This window comes from Diabrotica virgifera, chromosome 8, assembly GCF_917563875.1.
Source record: "Diabrotica virgifera virgifera chromosome 8, PGI_DIABVI_V3a".
Taxonomy (NCBI): Eukaryota; Metazoa; Arthropoda; class Insecta; order Coleoptera; family Chrysomelidae; genus Diabrotica; species Diabrotica virgifera.
In genome coordinates, this window is record NC_065450.1 from 22,052,026 (window position 1) to 22,071,115 (window position 19,090).

A 19,090-nucleotide genomic window follows, 5' to 3' on the forward strand; every position below is an offset into this window, starting at 1 on the left:
CTCAAGAATATCCGCCACAAAAAATCATAGGATGTGATCTGTCTTTAAAAAGACAACCAAATGCAACGGTGCAGTAAAATTCTCGCGTTAGAAACTCCATAGTAAATCACGAGGGAAAACCAGGAAAACCCTCGTGATACTATCCCGACATCGTAAGTATTTGGGTTACATTTAGTTTACTCTCAAATCTAATATATAATAATAAATCATGTAATCAAATGAACTATCTTTTAGTAAAGTCGTCCCAGGAACGCAACTCATCAATATTGGCAATATCATTTTAAAGTATTCTACTTTAAAATGTATAATACATGTCTGAATTGCCAATATAAATGAGTCAGATTAAATAAATTATTAGAAGAATTTTTTACTTAGCAACAACATTTTTGTTTAATTTAGTATTACATATTTTGTATTTTGACAACGACACCCGACTTGGGCGTCGAAACGTTAATAAAATCATTTTTTTTTTAATTGTGGCTTATTTCTCGTTGAAAATAGTTGATTATAAAAATGCCACAAGGAAATAGCTTCAGAACAACAATAAAATAACTTGGTAATATAAAAGCCCTTTTCGTATAGATAATAATTCTAGAAGCCGATGGAAATTGAATGAACAGTTTAGCAACAATTGAATTGTTAATTAAAAATTTACGGTCGCTACAATAACCACAATAATTATGATACAAAAGAATAACTATGATTTTTGTATAAAAATACACTGTACCTCTCTAATGTACTTTACAGAATTGAAATTGGACTATTTAAGCGGCCTCGGGAATATTTTAAAATTATAAACAATTTTTTGGCTTATAAACAATTAGAGTATCTCGGGAAATATTCAATTAAATTAAATAATGAAAACGGTATTGAAAAAAAAGCGGCAGGACGCTTCTTTTAAAAGAAAAAACGTTTAATTGTGATGAGTTGTTCCTGAGATACAACCGATCAAAGTTGACCGGCATTTACGGCAAAGATATAAAGAATAGGATCATAATTTTCGAACCATCACCTTTTAAATTTTGTCCTCTTTCTCCACACCAATTTTCATATCTTTAAAATACTCATAACATTTATTATTATAATAAAAACTATCGATATTACGAGTGAAAATTGACAAAAATAGCAAAATTTCAATCAAAAATTAGGTTGGAGAAAATGTAATCTCAAAGTTCAAAATTTTTATACGTTAAAAAAATGCATTTTCTCGGATTCCCATGGAGCAATTTCCTTCATTCTTTTTTTTTGTTCCCAAGTAACTCGAATAGAGCCATCTAACTAACGGATTATTAAATGTCAAACTTGCTTTTGTTTTGTTATAATAGATTAATTTATTTATAAGAAAAGAAAACTACATATTTGTTTCAGTTGTAGACTTTTTTTGGTAAACTTACTACAAGTGTACCTTTTACCGTTAAAAACACAAATATTCTCATTTGAAAGCTGTATAATTATTTAAACAAATTAAAAATTTTTGTTATAATCAATAAATTAATTTATTATAACAAAACAAAAGCAAGTTTGACATTTAATAATGCGTTAGTTATATGGTAGATTTTTAACTTTGAGATTATATTTTCTCAAACATAATTTTTGATTGAAATTTTGCTATTTTTGGCAATTTTCACTAGTAATATCAATAGTTTTTATTATAATAATAATATGTTATGAGTATTTTAAAGATATGAAAATTGGTGCGGAGTAAGAGGACAAAAATAAAAAGGTGATGGTTCGAAAATTATGATCCAATTGTTTATATCTTTGCCGTAAATGCCGGTCAACTTTGAGCGGTTGTATCTCAGGAACCACTCATCACAATTAAACGTTTTTTTTTAAGAAGCGTCTGCCGCTTTTTTTTCAATGCCGTTTTCATGATTTAATTTAATATTTCCCGAGATATTCTATTTGTTTATAAGCCAAATAATTGTTTACAATTTTAAAATATTCCTGCGGCCGCTTAAATAGTTCAATTTCAATTCTGTGAAGTACATTAGATAGGTACAGTGTCTTTTTATACAAAAATCATAGTTATTCTTATGTATCATAATTATTGTGGGTATTATAGCGACCGTAAATTTTTAATTAACAATTCAATTGTTGCTAAACTGCTCATTCAGTTTCCACCGGCTTCTGGAATTATAATCTATACGAAAAGAGCTTTTATATTGCCAAGTTATTTAATTATTGATAAACAATTACTTATCTAAAATTTTAGTTGAAAATTAAAGATTTTGTTGAAAAACCCCGCATTTTCCGGGGAAAATTTTCGTCGAAATAAATCGGGAAAAAGACGTCCCTATGCAGAATTTAGTTACGGTGAATTTTTATTTGGGTGTTTGTGGTGTAAAGTGAAAATCTTTGGAGTTATAGATCAAAAATTGAAAAAAAAACACGATTTTCGGGCGCCATTTTGTTTATAAAAAAAAGTAGCACACTCTGCGGACTTTGCATACCTATATTATTAATAATATTTACAATCATAAGATTCGATTCCATCAATAAAATTGCTCTTGTCACTTTTTTATATACGTAGTAGAAAGTACTGAATGAGATAATTAATATCTGGTTTTTTGTTTTCAGAGTGGTGCCAAAATAAATATTTCCGATGGATCGTGTCCGGAAAGAATTGTTACAGTCATAGGATCAACAAATGCAATTTTTAAAGCTTTTACATTAATATGTAAAAAATTCGAGGAGGTAAGATTATATTACATTTAATTAAGTATTAATTATTTTATTAGTGTTAAAAATAGTATATTATTTAACGAGCATGCAATGATGGGTATGGTTCTGTGCCTTCCTTTTTTTTGTCTTCCATTGTAATATTTTCTTTGTTGTTTTTGCATCGTCTTGTCTCTGTACATGTGTCAGCCATGACAGTCTTTGACTTTTCACAAATCTTACAATAAAAAAAAAGTGGGAAGTGAGAGTTAGAAGTGAGACTTGCCGTCTCACTTCCAACATGTGAACAAGTCATACCTAGATCTCAGATGTTACCTAGGGCAAATTAGATAATATTTTAAACATCCAGGCTTAATGTAGCATTGTATACCTATGTTTCCTTGACGGACTACTTTTATTGGGCTTTGACCCACATATTTTTGCGTAATACTATCTTGGTAGTTAAGCATGTACATTGCACGTAAGCACTGATGATGACTGGTAAACCAGTCGAAAACTAGTTATATGAATTGATGTGGCCCTTTTGAGGGTTTTTTAAATATACCTTTTATACAGGATTTATTGTTTTTTGTATCACATGGTATACAGCCAACTACAGGAAAACTTTTTCCTTGTGGATTTTTAAATCTTACAATATCATAACCTTCACTCAATTCATTAACCTCGTCGTTTCTCCTATTTCTCCATATGGCGTCTTCCTCTTGCACCGGGCCATATACTTTTCTCAGTATTTTTCTCTCAAATGTCCTGAGTTGGGCTTCATCTTTTTTCGTCATTACCCAGGTTTCACAACCATAGGTTACTACGGGTCTATTCAATGTTCTGTAGATAGTCATTTTGGTTCGTTTGTCTAATAATTTCGATGTCATCTATCTTTTATTAGCATAGTATGTACGATTCCCGCTGGAAATAGGTGCATTAATTTATTACGGAATTCTTCTGATTGATTTCTGTGCCCAGATATGTGAAGGCATTCACACGTTCAATAGTATAGTTGTCTATTGCGATATTTTGATTGTCAGGTGTTCTTTTGACGGTCATGTACTTCGTTTTAGTCGTGGCCTGTTCCTACTAATGGTAGCTACATCGTCTGCATATGCAGTAATTTGTACTGTTTTGGTGTTTATATGGCCGGTTACTTTGGTTTTTCTGATGACTGCCCCAATAACAAGGTTGAATAAAATGGTTGATAGAGCGTCTCCCTGTCTCACTCCCATGTTGATGTCAAACACGGGAGTCAGTTCTCCATCTGCTCTGACTGCGGCTTTTGAACCCTGCAACGTCATTTTTATGAGGCTGATATATTTCTTAAGGCACATATCCATTACGTTGGTGCTCGGTGCTCCGTATAGTGGATACGTTGGTGTTCCCGGAGCGACGCTCACCCTCGGCGATCCAATCGGTGTCGGTTTATATGTAGAGGAGCGCATGCCGTATCGATTGGAGCAGTTACACGGAGCACCAACGTAATGGATACCTACGTGCCTTTAGGTATACCTCGATTACGAAAGTCTTCCAGCATTTTGTCTCCGTTCACACTATCAAAAGCTTGTTTAAAGTCTATATATATACGGTATGCGGCAAAATAAACAGCACTGAAATTCGTATGCCTCAAATTTGTATGTGTCATAAGCCGAAACGTACTGAGTGGTTTCCGAACGTCGTTATAACGTATGTGAATATCGTGATAATGTTAGGTGCTTCAGAATGGTTCTCAGTTTTGCAGAAAAAAATTATGGTGAAGTACTATTTTCGATCATACGGAAAAGATCATGAAAACGGTCTAAGCTCAAAATCAACAATGGTTTCAGCAGGACGGGAAAACCTGTCACTGCCAGGGAGTCTCTTCGAATACTGCTCGATCATTTTGGGAGTTACCACTTACCAGAACTAACGCCACCAAATGCGTACATATGGGGAATGCTAAAGGAGTCAGACAGATCCACCGTCTGCCATTTCGGAATTGCGGACTAGAATTAAAGATGTTTTCGTGTCAGAGGCAGTGGCGGATCTAGAAATTAGCCCTGGAAGGAAAAATTTGGGGGGAACTTCCAATGAAAAACCAACCAAAAGACATAAAAAAAGAGAAACTCAGATTACATAAAAGACATAAATAATGATCAAAAATGAATAACTATTTTCAATTTCGTTGCAAAACGAAAATACAGCCGCATCATATTCTAGTCCAATCAGAGAGTGCAGCAAGCACCTCTACCGGTTTCGAAACTTATTAGTTTCTCATCAGGAAGCACATATGCTGCTCTCTCTGAACCAACTAAAACAAACCCCGGCGTGCAATCACGGATTGCAACGAGCAAAATGACATAGATGCCCTAGCGGCAACTGCTAGCAAAAGACTAAGTTTTCAATCGAATGGCATATAAAACAACATAATGTTACTCTACATCTCACCAGACTGAAAACAATGGGAACTTTCTCTGGTTACACCTCCGTGGCTTCTACAATTTGCAAGCCATAACGGATGCTGAGACTAAGGAAGATGAGGGAATTTTACAATTTATAATTCACGTCCCATCTGCTCAGCGCGGTAAAGTTCCAACGAGAATGGTTCCCTCTCGAGATGGTCCCTTCCCGAGAATGGCTGCACTCTCTGATTGGACTAGAATATGATGTGGCTGTATTTTCGTTTTGCAACGAAATTGAAAATGGCTATTCATTTTTGATTTACATGTTTACTGTGATTGGAGAACGAAGGGAATCATTTTCGTTGGAACTTTACCGAGCTGAGCAGATGGGACGTGATTTATAAATTGTAAAAGTCCATCTTCCTTAGTCTCAGCATCCGTTATGGCTTGCAAATTGTAGAAGCCTCGGAGGTGTAACCAGAGAAGGCTCCCATTGTTTTCAGTCTGGTGGGACGTAGAGTAACATTATGTTGTTTTATATGACATTAGATTGAAAACTTAGTCTTTGCTAGCAGTTGCCGCTAGGCCATCTATGCCATTTCGTTCGTTGCAATCCGTGACTGCACGCCGGGGTTTGTTTAGGTTGGTTCAGAGGGAGCAGCATATGTGCCTCCTGATGAGAGACTAATAAGTTTCGAAACCGGTAGAGGTGCTTGCTGCACTCTCTGATTGGACTAGAATATGATGCGGCTGTATTTTCGTTTTGCAACAAAATTGAAAATGGTTATTCATTTTTGATTTATATGTTTACTCTGATTGGAGTACGAAGGTAACCATTCTCGACTTTACCGCGCTGAGCAGATGGGACGTGAATTATAAATTGTAAAATTCCCTCATCTTCCTTAGTCTCAGCATCCGTTATGGCTTGCAAATTGTAGAAGCCTCGGAGGTGTAACCAGAGAAGGTTCCCATTGTTTTCATTCTGGTGGGATGTAGAGTAACATGTTGTTTTATATGCCATTAGATTGAAAAAACAGAGTCTTTTACATAAATAATAACTTATAGGCATTAAGCTCCCTTAATTTTCCTAACTAGCGTGTTTATTGGGTTGAATTTGTCTTTCTGTAGTTTCGGTTTCATGTCAGCTAATATATTTTTATGTTTAAACCATTTTTTTTTCTGTAATTTTGGATCTTGTTGGGGAGGAATTTTCCTCATTTTCCCTCCCCGTAGATCCGCCACTGGCCAGAGGGCATCTTTAACATCTGTTTTATCGGGAACGTGCGTCGTCGAGATTATGTTTGCAAGGCTATATCATGTATCTTCTTCAAGTGCCATCTCCGCGACGGAGGTCGGCAATCATCATAGCAATTCAGACTTTAGAGACGGCTGCTCTGAAAAATTAATTTGATGTACAACAGTACCATTCTCTCAGGTTGCGCAGCCACGATATTATTCGTCTCCCTATGCTTCTTTTTCCCTGCAGAATGAGTCGGAGCAAGTTGTATCTCTCTCCACGTGTAATATGTCCGAGGTATTCCAATTTTCTGGTTTTCATTGTATTTAAGACTTTCATTTCTTTGTACATCTTTTTTAGAACCTCTTTGTTTGTGACGTGTTCTGTCCATGATAGTTTCAGAATTCTTCTATACACCCACAACTCAAATGATTTTTCATTGATGCCGCATTCAAGGTCCAAGCTTCCATTCCGTAAAACAAAGTCAAGAAAACGTGGCACCTAGCCAACCTTACTCTTATCTCTAACTTCAGATCTCTTGTGCAGAGCACTTTTCGCATATCATGAATACTATACTAGATATATAAATAATCATAAACATTTCAATATTCATTTAAGTACTGTTTATTTTGCTACATAATATATTATATAGTTATGTTGTATTCATAAGCTTTTTCTTGAATCGTAAATATATTGGCAATGTAAATAATAAACTTATCCCCATTAACTCACCTCCTACTGATCAAATAAAATATCGATATTTATCAATTCTTTTCAGTTTCAGGAGATCAATAGTGGTAGCAGCTCGGTACCACGTCCTCCAATCACACTACGCCTAGTAGTTCCAGCCAGCCAATGCGGCTCTTTAATTGGAAAAGCAGGGTCCAAAATAAAAGAAATAAGAGAAGTAACTGGAGCGTCGATACAAGTAGCCTCTGAGATGTTACCCAACTCTACCGAGAGAGCTGTCACTATTTCTGGTACCGGAGAAGCAATTACGCAATGCATTTATCATATATGTAATGTTATGCTCGAGGTGAGTTAAATTAATAGTCTAATAAACGATGGTTTCAAAATTGGTAGTTTAAATAACGATTTGTGCTCTTTTACAAGTGTTAATCTATCTATGCCGATCTATGTTTCCTATAAGGTGAAGACATTTCATCTGATTATCTACAGCGTGTATAAGTTTTAATTTTAATTTACATAAAAAGGTAATTAAATTTATGTAAAAGGAGTTTACATCGACTATCAAGACAACAACTTTTCACACCATATTAAACATGGATGGCAAACTGCTAGAATCAACGGAAGATAAACTGAAAGAATGGGAAAACTTTATCAAAATTCTTTTTAATGGCATACGAGAAGAACCGAGAAGATTGTAAAATAACAACTAAGGGCCAGCAATTCTGAAATCTGAAATTATAAATGCAATTAATCAACTCAAAACAAAAAAAGCCCAGGCCCAGATGGAATATACCCAGAGACGTTAAAATTAATCAACGAAGAAAATATCAAAATATTTGTCCTTTTATTTATTCGTATTTACGATAAAGGAAAAATACCCCAAGACTGGCTAGAGTCAACATTCATCTTACTACCAAAAAAAACCAAACACACAAAATTACAACGAGTTTCGTCTGATAAGCCTTACGAGTCTTGCAGTAAAAGTCCTATTAAAAGTCGTACATAATCGAAGCTATAGACAATGCGAAACAATCATCGGAGACGATCAGTTTGGATTCAGAGCCGTCGTGGGAACGAAAGAATCCCTGTTAAATTTACTAGTTTTCGACAAAAAATGCTACGACCAACAGGAAGATATATTTATATGCTTTATGGACTTCGAAAAGGCATTTGATAGAGTAGACACGATCTACTATTAGAACATTTGCAAGAAGTCGGTTTAGATGGTTTAAGACATCAAATTACTAAAAAACTTGTACTGGAACCAAAACGCTGGAGTTAGAATCGAAAGTTCCACATCCGCAGAAGTAGAAATTAGGATGGGAGTTAGAATAGGATGTGTTCTGTTAACCCTAATGTTTAATGTTTACTCCCGAGTTTCTATTTGTAGAGGCACTGGAAGATTCCAAGGATGAAGTCAAGGTGAACGGCGTAAATATCAACAGTATGAGATACGCCGATGATACAGTGTTGATTGCGGATTCCGACGGGTCTAAAATGACTCATCGACAAGACCAACTCGACCTGTGAGCAATTTGGTATGAAAAAATAACCATTAAAAAAACCAAAGTGATGTCAATCCGAAAAAACCAAAACGTACCTCAACCCTACACAATAAATGGGCACATTTTAGAACAGGTCAATAGATTTAAGGACCTGGGATGTTGGATCGATAGCAGCCTAATCCTGATCTAGAAATAAGATCGAGAATACAACAGACCAGAAAATCTTTCGAAAAATAAAAAAACTGCTCTTTGAAACTCGATTACGTTTATCGAGATGCTACTTCTGGTGAACTCTGCGCTATGCAGTTGAGACATGGACCCTTAAAACATCAACCGTAAATAAATTGAAGGGCTTTGAAATGTGGATCTACCGGAGAATCCTTAAAATTTCATGGAAATCAATACCTCAAACGAAGAACTGCTGCATAGAATAGAATAGGAAAGAGAACTTTTCAACGCAGTGAAAGTTAGAAAAACATCATACCTAGGCCACATACTGAGAAATAGTAAGTACCAATATGCTCAACCTATAGTGAAAGGAAAGATCGAGGGAAAAAGAGGACTAGGAAGGAAAAGACTATCGTGGCTAATAAACATCCGACAATAGACAGGTACAGCTGATAAGAACAACTGAAGATAGAGAAGAGTCTGCAATAATTGTAGTAGCCAACCTCCACTGAGGAGTGTGCACTTTATGAAGAAGAAGTGTATATGTCGACGATTAGATTGTGTGCGGGTATAAACAGATATTATTGTAATTTGATAGTTGTGCCACTGAAAATGGAATTGATTATTTTAAATACCCGGATGCTGACGAGCTGTTATTTTGTAGCACCTTTGCCGTCCACTGCTGGTGACAGTTGTAGCTACTGAACTGTGTTTTTTTAGCTTCGAAGTCATAAACTTTGAATACAATGCAACATACAATACCAATAACCTGCGTCGTAAAAACTGTGCTATCAATAATTTTCAAACGGACAATAAGCACTTCTACCGTGAGAAGAAGGTTGAGGGAATTTGGTCTAAGGGCTCGCTGTCCAGCAACAGGACCTTTGTTAACAGCAGCACATCGACAACGCCAACTTCAGTTTGCTAGAGACCACGAGCATTGGACGATAGAAGATTGAAAAATGTTTTGTTTAGTGATGAGTCCAGGATGGTTCTTTATAGCTCAGATGTTCGCATTAAAACATACAGAAGACGTGGGGAACGATATGCTGCTTGTGTTCAACAAGCACGTGTTGCTTTTGGAGGAGGTTGGGTAATGTTTGGGAAGGCATTTCATTCGAAGGCCTGCTGATCTTGTGTTTATTGATAGAAGAGCGTTGAATGCTAACCGATGCATTACAGAAATTCTAGACAAGCCTCCAATGCCTTTTGCTGGGTTTGTAGAAGACAAACGAAGACTTTATTTTCAGGCAAGACAATGTGCGGCCACACGTAGCCAAGATGGTAACTCAATACCTGGAAACCGTCGATGTGTCGAAAATGAATTGGCCGACTCAAAGCCCAGACTTGACTTTGATTGAGCATGTTTGGGACCAACTCAAACGAAGAGTAAGAAACAGAATACCTTCTCCAATAAATCGTGAGCAGCTTTGGTTGGCGCTGATGGAAGAATGGAAAGCTTTTCCTCAAGACAACACCAGAATTTGACCAAGTCAGTGCCAAGTCGAATGGGGAGTGTAATTCAAAATATAGGTGGTAACACAGAATAATAAAAATCACGACTTTATTGTAATTTTTATAAAGAAAACGGAAGAAATGTACAATGTTATTTTTTTAATATTCCAATAAAATCATATTTTTTTTGATTTTTTATTTAAGAAATAATTGCATACTGGTTCAGTATATATTCTTAAACATTACACAAACATCTAAAGACAGTCAATTTCTTGTAAGATTCGTAAAAGTTAAAGCAGTGCTAAACATTTTAGGTTGTTTAAATGACGCGCAGTGTATTTATTTTGTAAGGAATTGTAACAGTTATTTGCTTCTGTGCTAATTTTTGAACCATCGTGTATTAAACTATTAGATTTAGATAGGGTTCTGAAACCCATATAAAATTAATTTTTAAACTACTATTTGATAGTCACAACACAAACCCTTATAGATGTAAATACTAATATACCTACCTACTTTTATTAATCCTTCAAAACCAAAAAGCTGGTAATAGATTGAACGCTTTACAGAACATGCTATGATAGAAGATGTATAAAATGATTTATAAAAACTGTACAACTTGTTTTCTTTAAATTTGATAACTATAGGCGGATAAGTTTATTAAGCCCGCTTAAGAACAGTTAAGTTTTTGTAGGGATAATTCAACAAGGAACATATAAAAAACTGATTACACCAAACAGCATTTGAAGTACTGGGATACTACATAAAAACCAAGGTAAACAAACCATACTGTTGGGATAACGAAGTTGAGGAAAAAATATAATGTAAAATACATTTTCCCAATTTCAAGACAAAATAAAATATAAAGAAAAACAAGCAGATGTACAAAGAAAGATTTCTAAGAAGAAGAACGAGTCTTAGGAAGGAAACTGTCAACGAATACATACTTATCTAATTAGGAGGAACCAGAAGCACAGAAAGCTGGAAATTGATAAAAAAAATTAAGAAAAGAATAAATACATAATACAGATCATAAAACCTGAAGACTCGGAAGAGTATTTCAAAGAACTTTTGGTAGAGAATAGAGTCGAATTTCAACAACATGGAAACCAAAACGAAGATAGAAGGGCAATAGTAGGCTCGCCAATAAGATTAAAAACAGAAGAAATTAAAAATGTATCTAAACAGCTGAAGAGGAACAAAGCACCTGGACCAGGGGATATACCGGGAGAATTGCTTAAGAACGGAAGGAACTATATTCGTTATTTTAGTACTATACACAAAAAGGGTGATAAAAAAACAATTGTGAACATTACCTAGCAATAGCTGTAAGCGGATCTATCAGTAGAATATATGGAAAGGTTTTGAAAAATCGAATCGAGAAAGAATATTTAGATTCTGAAGCAGAAGAACAAGCAGGATTTCGTACGGGTCGATCCACTATTGACCACATTTTCTCCTTAACTCAGAAGAAGAAAAAGATGGCACAGAACCAAGAAACACATGTTTGTTGTTTATCAACCTACGGAAAACCTACGATAGCGTTCCACGGAAGAAGCTGTGGCAATCAATGTAAAGCACGAAAGTTAGTATAGAATTAATAAAAGCCGTCAAAGTACTCTACAATCAACCCATAACAAAAATAAAAACAGGGACTAAAGCTAGGATGTGGCCTGACCCCCACTTTATTTAAAATATAAACTAAAGATGGAAAGAAAAATATAGAACAATGGGAATACCACTCAGCTTCTAAATACAAGTTTCTTAATATGTACTAAGCTTCAGCTAAAGTTTCTATTAAGTGTGGTGTCAGACAGGGTGTGTTATGTCGCCGACATTATTCAATGTCTACCCCGAACCAATTTTTTAAAAAGCGTTAAATAAGCGTCACGAACGTGTTAAAATGGGTGGTGAAATTATTAATAGCATCAGATACGCAGATGACACTGCCATAATGGCAGATAGTCTAGTAGAGCTTCAAACCCTGTTGAACGCTGTAAACAACGAATGTACTGCAAAGGGCTTAACAATCAACGCAAAGAAAACAAAATGGATGGTGGTCGGAAAAATTAATATCGAAGACTCAGTACTTGCTAAAATTATATAATAAAATCCTGGATAGGGTGGACCGCTGTAGATATTTGTATTGCTCGATTGACTGCAGGGTTGAAAGTGATGAGGAAATTTCGACCAGAATAGAACTTGTACGAAAAGCTTTATTAATAGTCCATTCTTTCACGGTTTTTGCTCTAAATTTTAAAGAACCGCTTGGATTGACATGAAATTTGGCATACGGATAGAAAAAAAGTGATATGGTGCCGATGTGTGCTTTTGCCCTGGGGGTGACTTTCACCCCCTCTTGGGGGTGAAAAAATATAAGTCTAAAATAAGTCCGGAAATGGATAAACTGACTAATTTTAAGTAACTTTTGCTCTATAGAGCTTTTTCGCCAAATCAACACTTTTCGAGTTATTTGCGAGTGAATATGTTCTTTTTCAACAAAATAACTACATTTTTAGACGGTTTTTCGCAAATAAGTCAAAAAGTAAGTATTTTGTCGAAAAAAACGTTTTTAGCAAAAATATAGCCTGTAAAAAAGTAAAAAAAATGATGTACGCGTTAGGTCTCTGGACCTCGTAAAAGCAGAGTTATAGCCAATGAAAAATAGATTCATATTCACCAAATTTCAAATAGAATAATTGAAGTGAAATATCCAAAAAATTAAGCACTTTTAGGGGAAAACCCATTATGTATAACTTTTTTAAAGTGTTTAAAAAAAGCTTTGACTTAGTGAAAAAACTCTATAGAACAAAAGTTACTTAAAATTAGTTAGTTTATCAATTTCCGGACTTACTTTGGACGAATAATTTTCGGGGGTGAAAAGCACCCCCGAGGCAAAAGTACATATCAGCACAATATCACTTTTTTTCTTTGACTTATTAGCTATGTGTATGCCAAATTTCATGTCAATCCATGCGGTTCTTTAAAATCTAGAGGTTTTGCAATATTTTACCGTTAAAGAACGGACTATGACTTTCGTTCTGTATTGTGTAGTAGAAGTCTGTCGTTAACCCCACGTCTAAGAGAATTGAAGTGCTACGTCTGGTCCGTTTTGTTTTATGGATGTGAAACCTGGATAACAAAAATAGCAAAATCTTAACAAAATAAGAATCCCGTGGACCACACACATATCTAACGAACGTCTGCTAGAGACCATGCATAAAGAGCGAGAATTGATTTACATCATAAAAATGAGAAAGGTTCAATACTTCGGTCATATAATGAGAGGACCTAAATATTGCCTACTCCGATAGATCATTCAGGGCAAAATCAAAGGAAAACGCTGGGTTGGAAGAAAACATCTGCCATGGCTACGTAACATTAGTCAATGGACACGTCGAACGGTCGAGAAATTATTTCATATAGCTGCCGACCGAGAAACATTTCAACTTGTTAATAAGACAATAATCAACACTTGCAAACAAGCACGGCATACAAAAAAGCAGGGACACTACCAAAAAAAGTAAAATGAAGTAAATTCATGTGAATCCTAAATTTTATTTGATGTTCTATTTATATTTAACTCATTGTATTTAAATATCTACTATACTACATTCACTCCCAAGACAAGCTCGAGGTCATATTGATCGGTGGGTGTGTGGTATCGTCGCAGCTTGTCATTAGTTACATATTAATTTGGTTAACAGTCTGAAACCGTGATGTCTTGGTTAGCTTGGGAATGAACGTGGTGTAGCTACTGAATGATTATTGTACAAAGAATTCCTCTTATTTTTTTTATGTTTTTGTTTCAGTCCCCTCCCAAAGGAGCAACCATCCCTTACCGCCCCAAACCCCAAGTAGGTGGTCCCGTAATCCTAGCCGGTGGACAGGCCTACACTATCCAAGGCAACTACGCCGTTCCCGCCCATACAGACGTAAGTAGCTCAACAGTAATGCCCCCCTTATTCGCTCCCGCCCATCCTACCCCCCACCCTCTGCCATTTTGCCATCCGCTGACAGCAGCGGCTGCCCCGGCGCAGCTTCTTGCTGCTTTTGAGCCGCTCAAGAACGGACACTTGCAGGCCGCCCTTCCGCCCGCGCATCTCTTGCCAGATGTAAGTTAATCGTATTGGTACTCCCCCTGTCTTCCCCTCCAATATGTTGTACTATCGTAGACTGGAACCTTTGTCCAGTAAAACCACTTGTTTTGCACCTTACCAAACCACTTTTATACTATGGACCTGGAGTGACCACCAGAATAATGTGGTTCCCTTTCAAAACCTGCACGAACCAAGAATGGAGCCACTTTTATTAGTAATGTGTCTGGTTTACATAATAGAAGTAAATATGTAAATACCTTTGAAACAGTTCATAAACCAATTCTGTTAATGAAAAATATTGAGCGTCAAATTTTTATTAAATAATTACGTCTTTTATAAAAATCGTACAAATATAAACATGTTTACGCCAGTGCGATGCCAATTACTCGATAGTTAAATCGGTCGATTGTTAATGTCCAACCCGTTTTGTGTCATATTTGTTTGTCATCTCTCAAAGCGCATTGAACGCTCATTTATTTTGGTTTTTGGTGATCTAACCGTATCTATCGTTATAAACGTCACATGTTTTTTATTTTTATTTAAATAACTATTTCATTCCAATTTCTATCAATATTATTCATTATCATTCTATCATTATCATCTATCAATTTGTTTTACTATTTTTCTTCCAAATAGTTGGCGCTCAATTTTTCTATTCACTAAATATTCTGTTTAATCTTTCACTTATTTTGATTATTTTTCCTATAACTAACTTAACCATAATGTCTATGGTGTATATTCCCCACGTTAGGCGCCAATGTATAACATTCGAACAACGCATCAGAACAAGGCGCCAATGTGTAACAATTAAACTCTAACTAACTGTGGCAGCTAATTGTTTAAGGCATCGTCTACCTCAGTTTCTCAGTTTTACTTATCATCAAGTGAGGTTAACTTATTTTTCAGTTTGCAATTAAGATAAGACGAACTTACTCTGAGTGACTGAGCTAGATGAAGTCAAACAAATGGTTCCCATAATTAGTTGGAGTTTTATTGTTACACATTAACCCCCAACTTTTCGTTGTAGTTATAATTCTACACATTGGCTGCTATTGTTTCGGATAGGCCATTCTAATGTATTTGCAGACCTAAGGAATTTTTACACTGGTATCTTTACTGTTTTGCACAGTATAAGCGTCTATTATAATTCGTTTCTATTCTATTTTATTTTCGCAACAATATCAAAACAACGTTTAGAAAGATTTGTTCTGAAAATTTGTCAGATCACCGAAGACATACATAAATTAAAAAGTTCTTAATATTTTAAAGAAAACATTCTTGTGTTGATTTAGCAAGTATGCGATGCTTTACACACTTATTGATCTCGCTTCATATATCATCAATGCGATATTTTCACTCTATGAGTAGGCTATTTCTTTCTGAAGGTACCACTCTTGTCATATTTCGTTTTGAAATTACCTTCTTCTTATAGTGCTGTATTCTTTCCTGTCATCATGATTATTTGAACTCTGTTCACTGCTGCTCTAAAAAGCTGCTTAGACGAACAAATAAACAAATCTCTGAGATTGCACAGCCATAACATTCGTCTCCTTAAAACGGTACGCTTTCCTAAAATATTTCCTAACATGATATTTTACAGAAGCTGGTATTTTGTTCCTCTCATCACGTGGGAAAGGTATTCTAGTTTTTGTATCTGTATTTCTTTATATACTGCAGAAAACAATGGACTCAAAGGCTCGATGCACATTTGCGTGTTTTCAAATTGTGTGCACGATGCGAACAAGCTGCCTGTTTTCCAGCCAAATTTCCCGTCACATACATTTAAGCGGTTTCTAGGGGTCAATACACGCCAGAAATAAACAGCTCCATATCTACGTCGCTCCACAAAATGCGATAAGGTTATTGGTTGCTCACAATTTGGATTTCGAAAAGGCCTGGGTACTAGGGAAGCACTAGTTGCAACCCAAGTGCTAGCTCAAAACTGCTACGATCAAAGGAAAGATGTAATAATGTGCTTTATAGATTATGGAAAAGCCTTCGATCGAGTACATCATAAACTCGTACATATACTAAAACAACTTGACATAGATCAAAAAGACATTCGCTGCATAGAAGCTCTTTACTGGAATCAAACAACTGTCGTCAAGGTGGATAATGAAACAACGCAAGCTCAAAAAATTCTCAGAGGTGTAAGACAGGGATGCATTCTCTCCCCACTACTGTTCAATCTATATTCAGAAAGTATCTTCCAGGAAACTCTTGAGGAATACGAAAGCGGCATCAAAGTAAATGGTACCTGGGTTAATAATATACGATATGCGGATGATTCGGTCTTAATAGCAGACAATATAGAAGACATCCAAAACCTTCTTAATAAAATTGGAGAACATTGCGAGAACATGGGACTATGGGACTTAGTATCAACATTATGTCAACATCAAAATGCAAGACTAGCATATAACAACCAAGATGTAGAGCGCGTAAGAAAATTTAAGTACCTGGGAACCTGGCTATGTGAGGACTGGATGTTGTAATGGAAATTAAATGTCGGATAGAAAGGGCCAGAAGTGCATTCATGAAATTCAGAAACGTCTTTATGAACTCTGACTTTGACCTGAACCTAAGACTAAGATTCACGAAATGCTATATATGATCGGTGCTCCTATATGGCATGGAAGTGTGGACTTTAAAAATAAATACAATGAATAAGCTAGAGGCATTTAAGACGTGGATTTATCGACGAATCCTTAAAGTTCCCTGGACTGTACGAATATCAATTGAAGAAATCCTGAGAAGAATTGGTACAGAACGACAACTGCTATACACAATTAAACAGAGAAAAACGGCATACCTGGGGCACTTAATTATAAACGAAAGATACCACTTTCTGCAAACCTTAATTGAAGGAAAGATCGAAGGAAGAAGCGGAGTGGGCAGGAAGAAAATGTCATGGCTCCGTAATTTTAAACAATGGACGGGACTAAGAAACATAGGAGACCTAATACATACTGCAAGGATAGAGAAAAATGGTCAAACGTGATCGCGAACATCCATTAGTGGATTGCATAAGAAGAAGAAGAAGAAGTATCTACGTTGAAATCGATCGCGCGGTCAACGTATACTAAATGATTGCCCAGAAGAGTCTGCCACTTGCTGACTTGTTTTCAAGTGGCTTGTCTGTGGCGGTGTCCGTGGCAAAACGACAAAAGGGCATAGAGTCCATTTCTTAATTTGCACTTATGTGACGCGAGATAAACTTATACTGTACTAAAATTAACAAAAAAAAACGTTATGCAGTTTGTACTGTCCTCAAAAACAATCACTTCCGCACACCCTGATTTATATGTAAACCAGTTCTGGGTGTTTTGCTTCCTTAGTTCCGCGGATTTGCACATTTTCTTTATAGTACATATATCTCCACACTTCAAGAGCGAACCACTAGTTGTATTTTTCAAGATAATTTTAACATAATATCCTACATTGTTTCTTCATTTTCGTTGACTTGAGTGTACTCGTATTGAAATCTGACAGCTTAATCACTGTCGACACTCACTTCATCTTTCCTCGTTGAGGTCGCTAAAGGCATGCTTTGGTATATTATTTTAATATAAATTGCGAACCAGTCGGTGCAATTTGAAATTTGATTCAGTTCAGTCATTTTACAAGTCTTCCTGTTGACGGGTAGACCTAGAAACACGTGCCAGATGATGGTCATCATCACCCAGCCCTTTGCATCCAGTTTTTTGACATTTTCTTGAGATCGTCAGTCCAACGAGTAGGGGCCTTCCTCTTCTACTTCTTTTGTCTAATCTCAGCTTCCACTCAAATAATATCTCCGTCCACCTTTAATCACTGATTCGGGCTACGTGTCCGGCCCAGTTCTATTTCAGTGTGGCAATTCGGAAAATTACATCGGTTTTACAACTCCTGTTCTTCGTCTTAAATCTTCATTTCTAACTCGGTCACGAAGCGATATAATCAGCATTGAAATTTCCATTTTCCTCTGAGCTATTTGCAGCGTTTTAGAAGTTGTAGTTCTCAATGTCAAAAGTTTCGGCACTATAGGTTATCACACACATTGATCAAATGTTTTACGTTTTAAAGAAATTGGTATATTGCTTTTAAAGATGCCTTTGAGTTTTTGATAGGCTGCCAGTGCCCATGCTAGGTTTATTCTTCTTCGTAGTTAGCGTGTTTGGTTGTCTCTTGTGATGTTTATTTCTTGTTCTATGTATTTTTCACCAGCTCTACTTCGTTGTCTTCAGTATTGATATTTCCGCTGGGTAATAGGTTTGTCATGAATTTTGTTTTGGAGATGTTTATTTTAAGCCCCACACTGGCACACATTAACTGAAGTTCATGTAACATTGTACACTTCTCCTTGAGGTTGTCAGAGAACAAAACTATGTCGCCTGCGAATTTCAAATTTGTTAATCTTCTACCGTCATTTGTTAATCTTCTGTCAGGCCTCTCTCTTCCCAGTTAAGTTTTTTACAGGCATATTCTAGTACTGCGGTAAACAGTTTAGGCGATAAGGTATCGCCCTGATGGACTCCTCTGCCGATTGGGATATGATCCGTGTTTTTATGTAGCTTCACCGACATAGTTGCATTCTTGTATGTATTGTAAATTAACGTTGTGTATCGGTAATCTTGTATCGGCATGCTTGTAGTGGTTCCAGAATTTTGTCAAATTCTACCGAGTCAAAGGCTTCATGGAAAGCTACAAAAGCCAGAAGCAGTGGTCGATTGTATTCGATAGCCTTTTCTATTACGGTTTTAATGCTCAGTAGGTGATCATTTGTTCCAAATCCGGTACGAAATCCCGCTTGCTCTATTGGCTGGTAGAAATCCAGTTTTTTCTCAAAACAATGATGATGGTAAGAGACTCAAATTGAATCGAAACACAACCGTCTATGTGTATTTT

General features: G+C 36.1%; 1 protein-coding gene across 4 annotated transcripts in view; it reads left to right on the plus strand.

The window, feature by feature from the left end:
• The window catches only part of LOC114333317 (poly(rC)-binding protein 3), a 754,646-nt gene that overhangs the window by 613,228 nt on the left and 122,328 nt on the right, over positions 1–19,090 (plus strand). For 2 of the 4 annotated variants that reach the window (XM_050658847.1, XM_050658846.1), the window contains 3 exons: positions 2,581–2,697; positions 7,064–7,321; positions 13,916–14,218. In XM_050658847.1, coding sequence (XP_050514804.1) covers positions 2,581–2,697; positions 7,064–7,321; positions 13,916–14,218 — 678 coding nt within the window. The remainder of the gene's footprint in view (positions 1–2,580; positions 2,698–7,063; positions 7,322–13,915; positions 14,219–19,090) is intronic. The other 2 variants (XM_050658849.1, XM_050658848.1) reach the window with 1 other exon arrangement.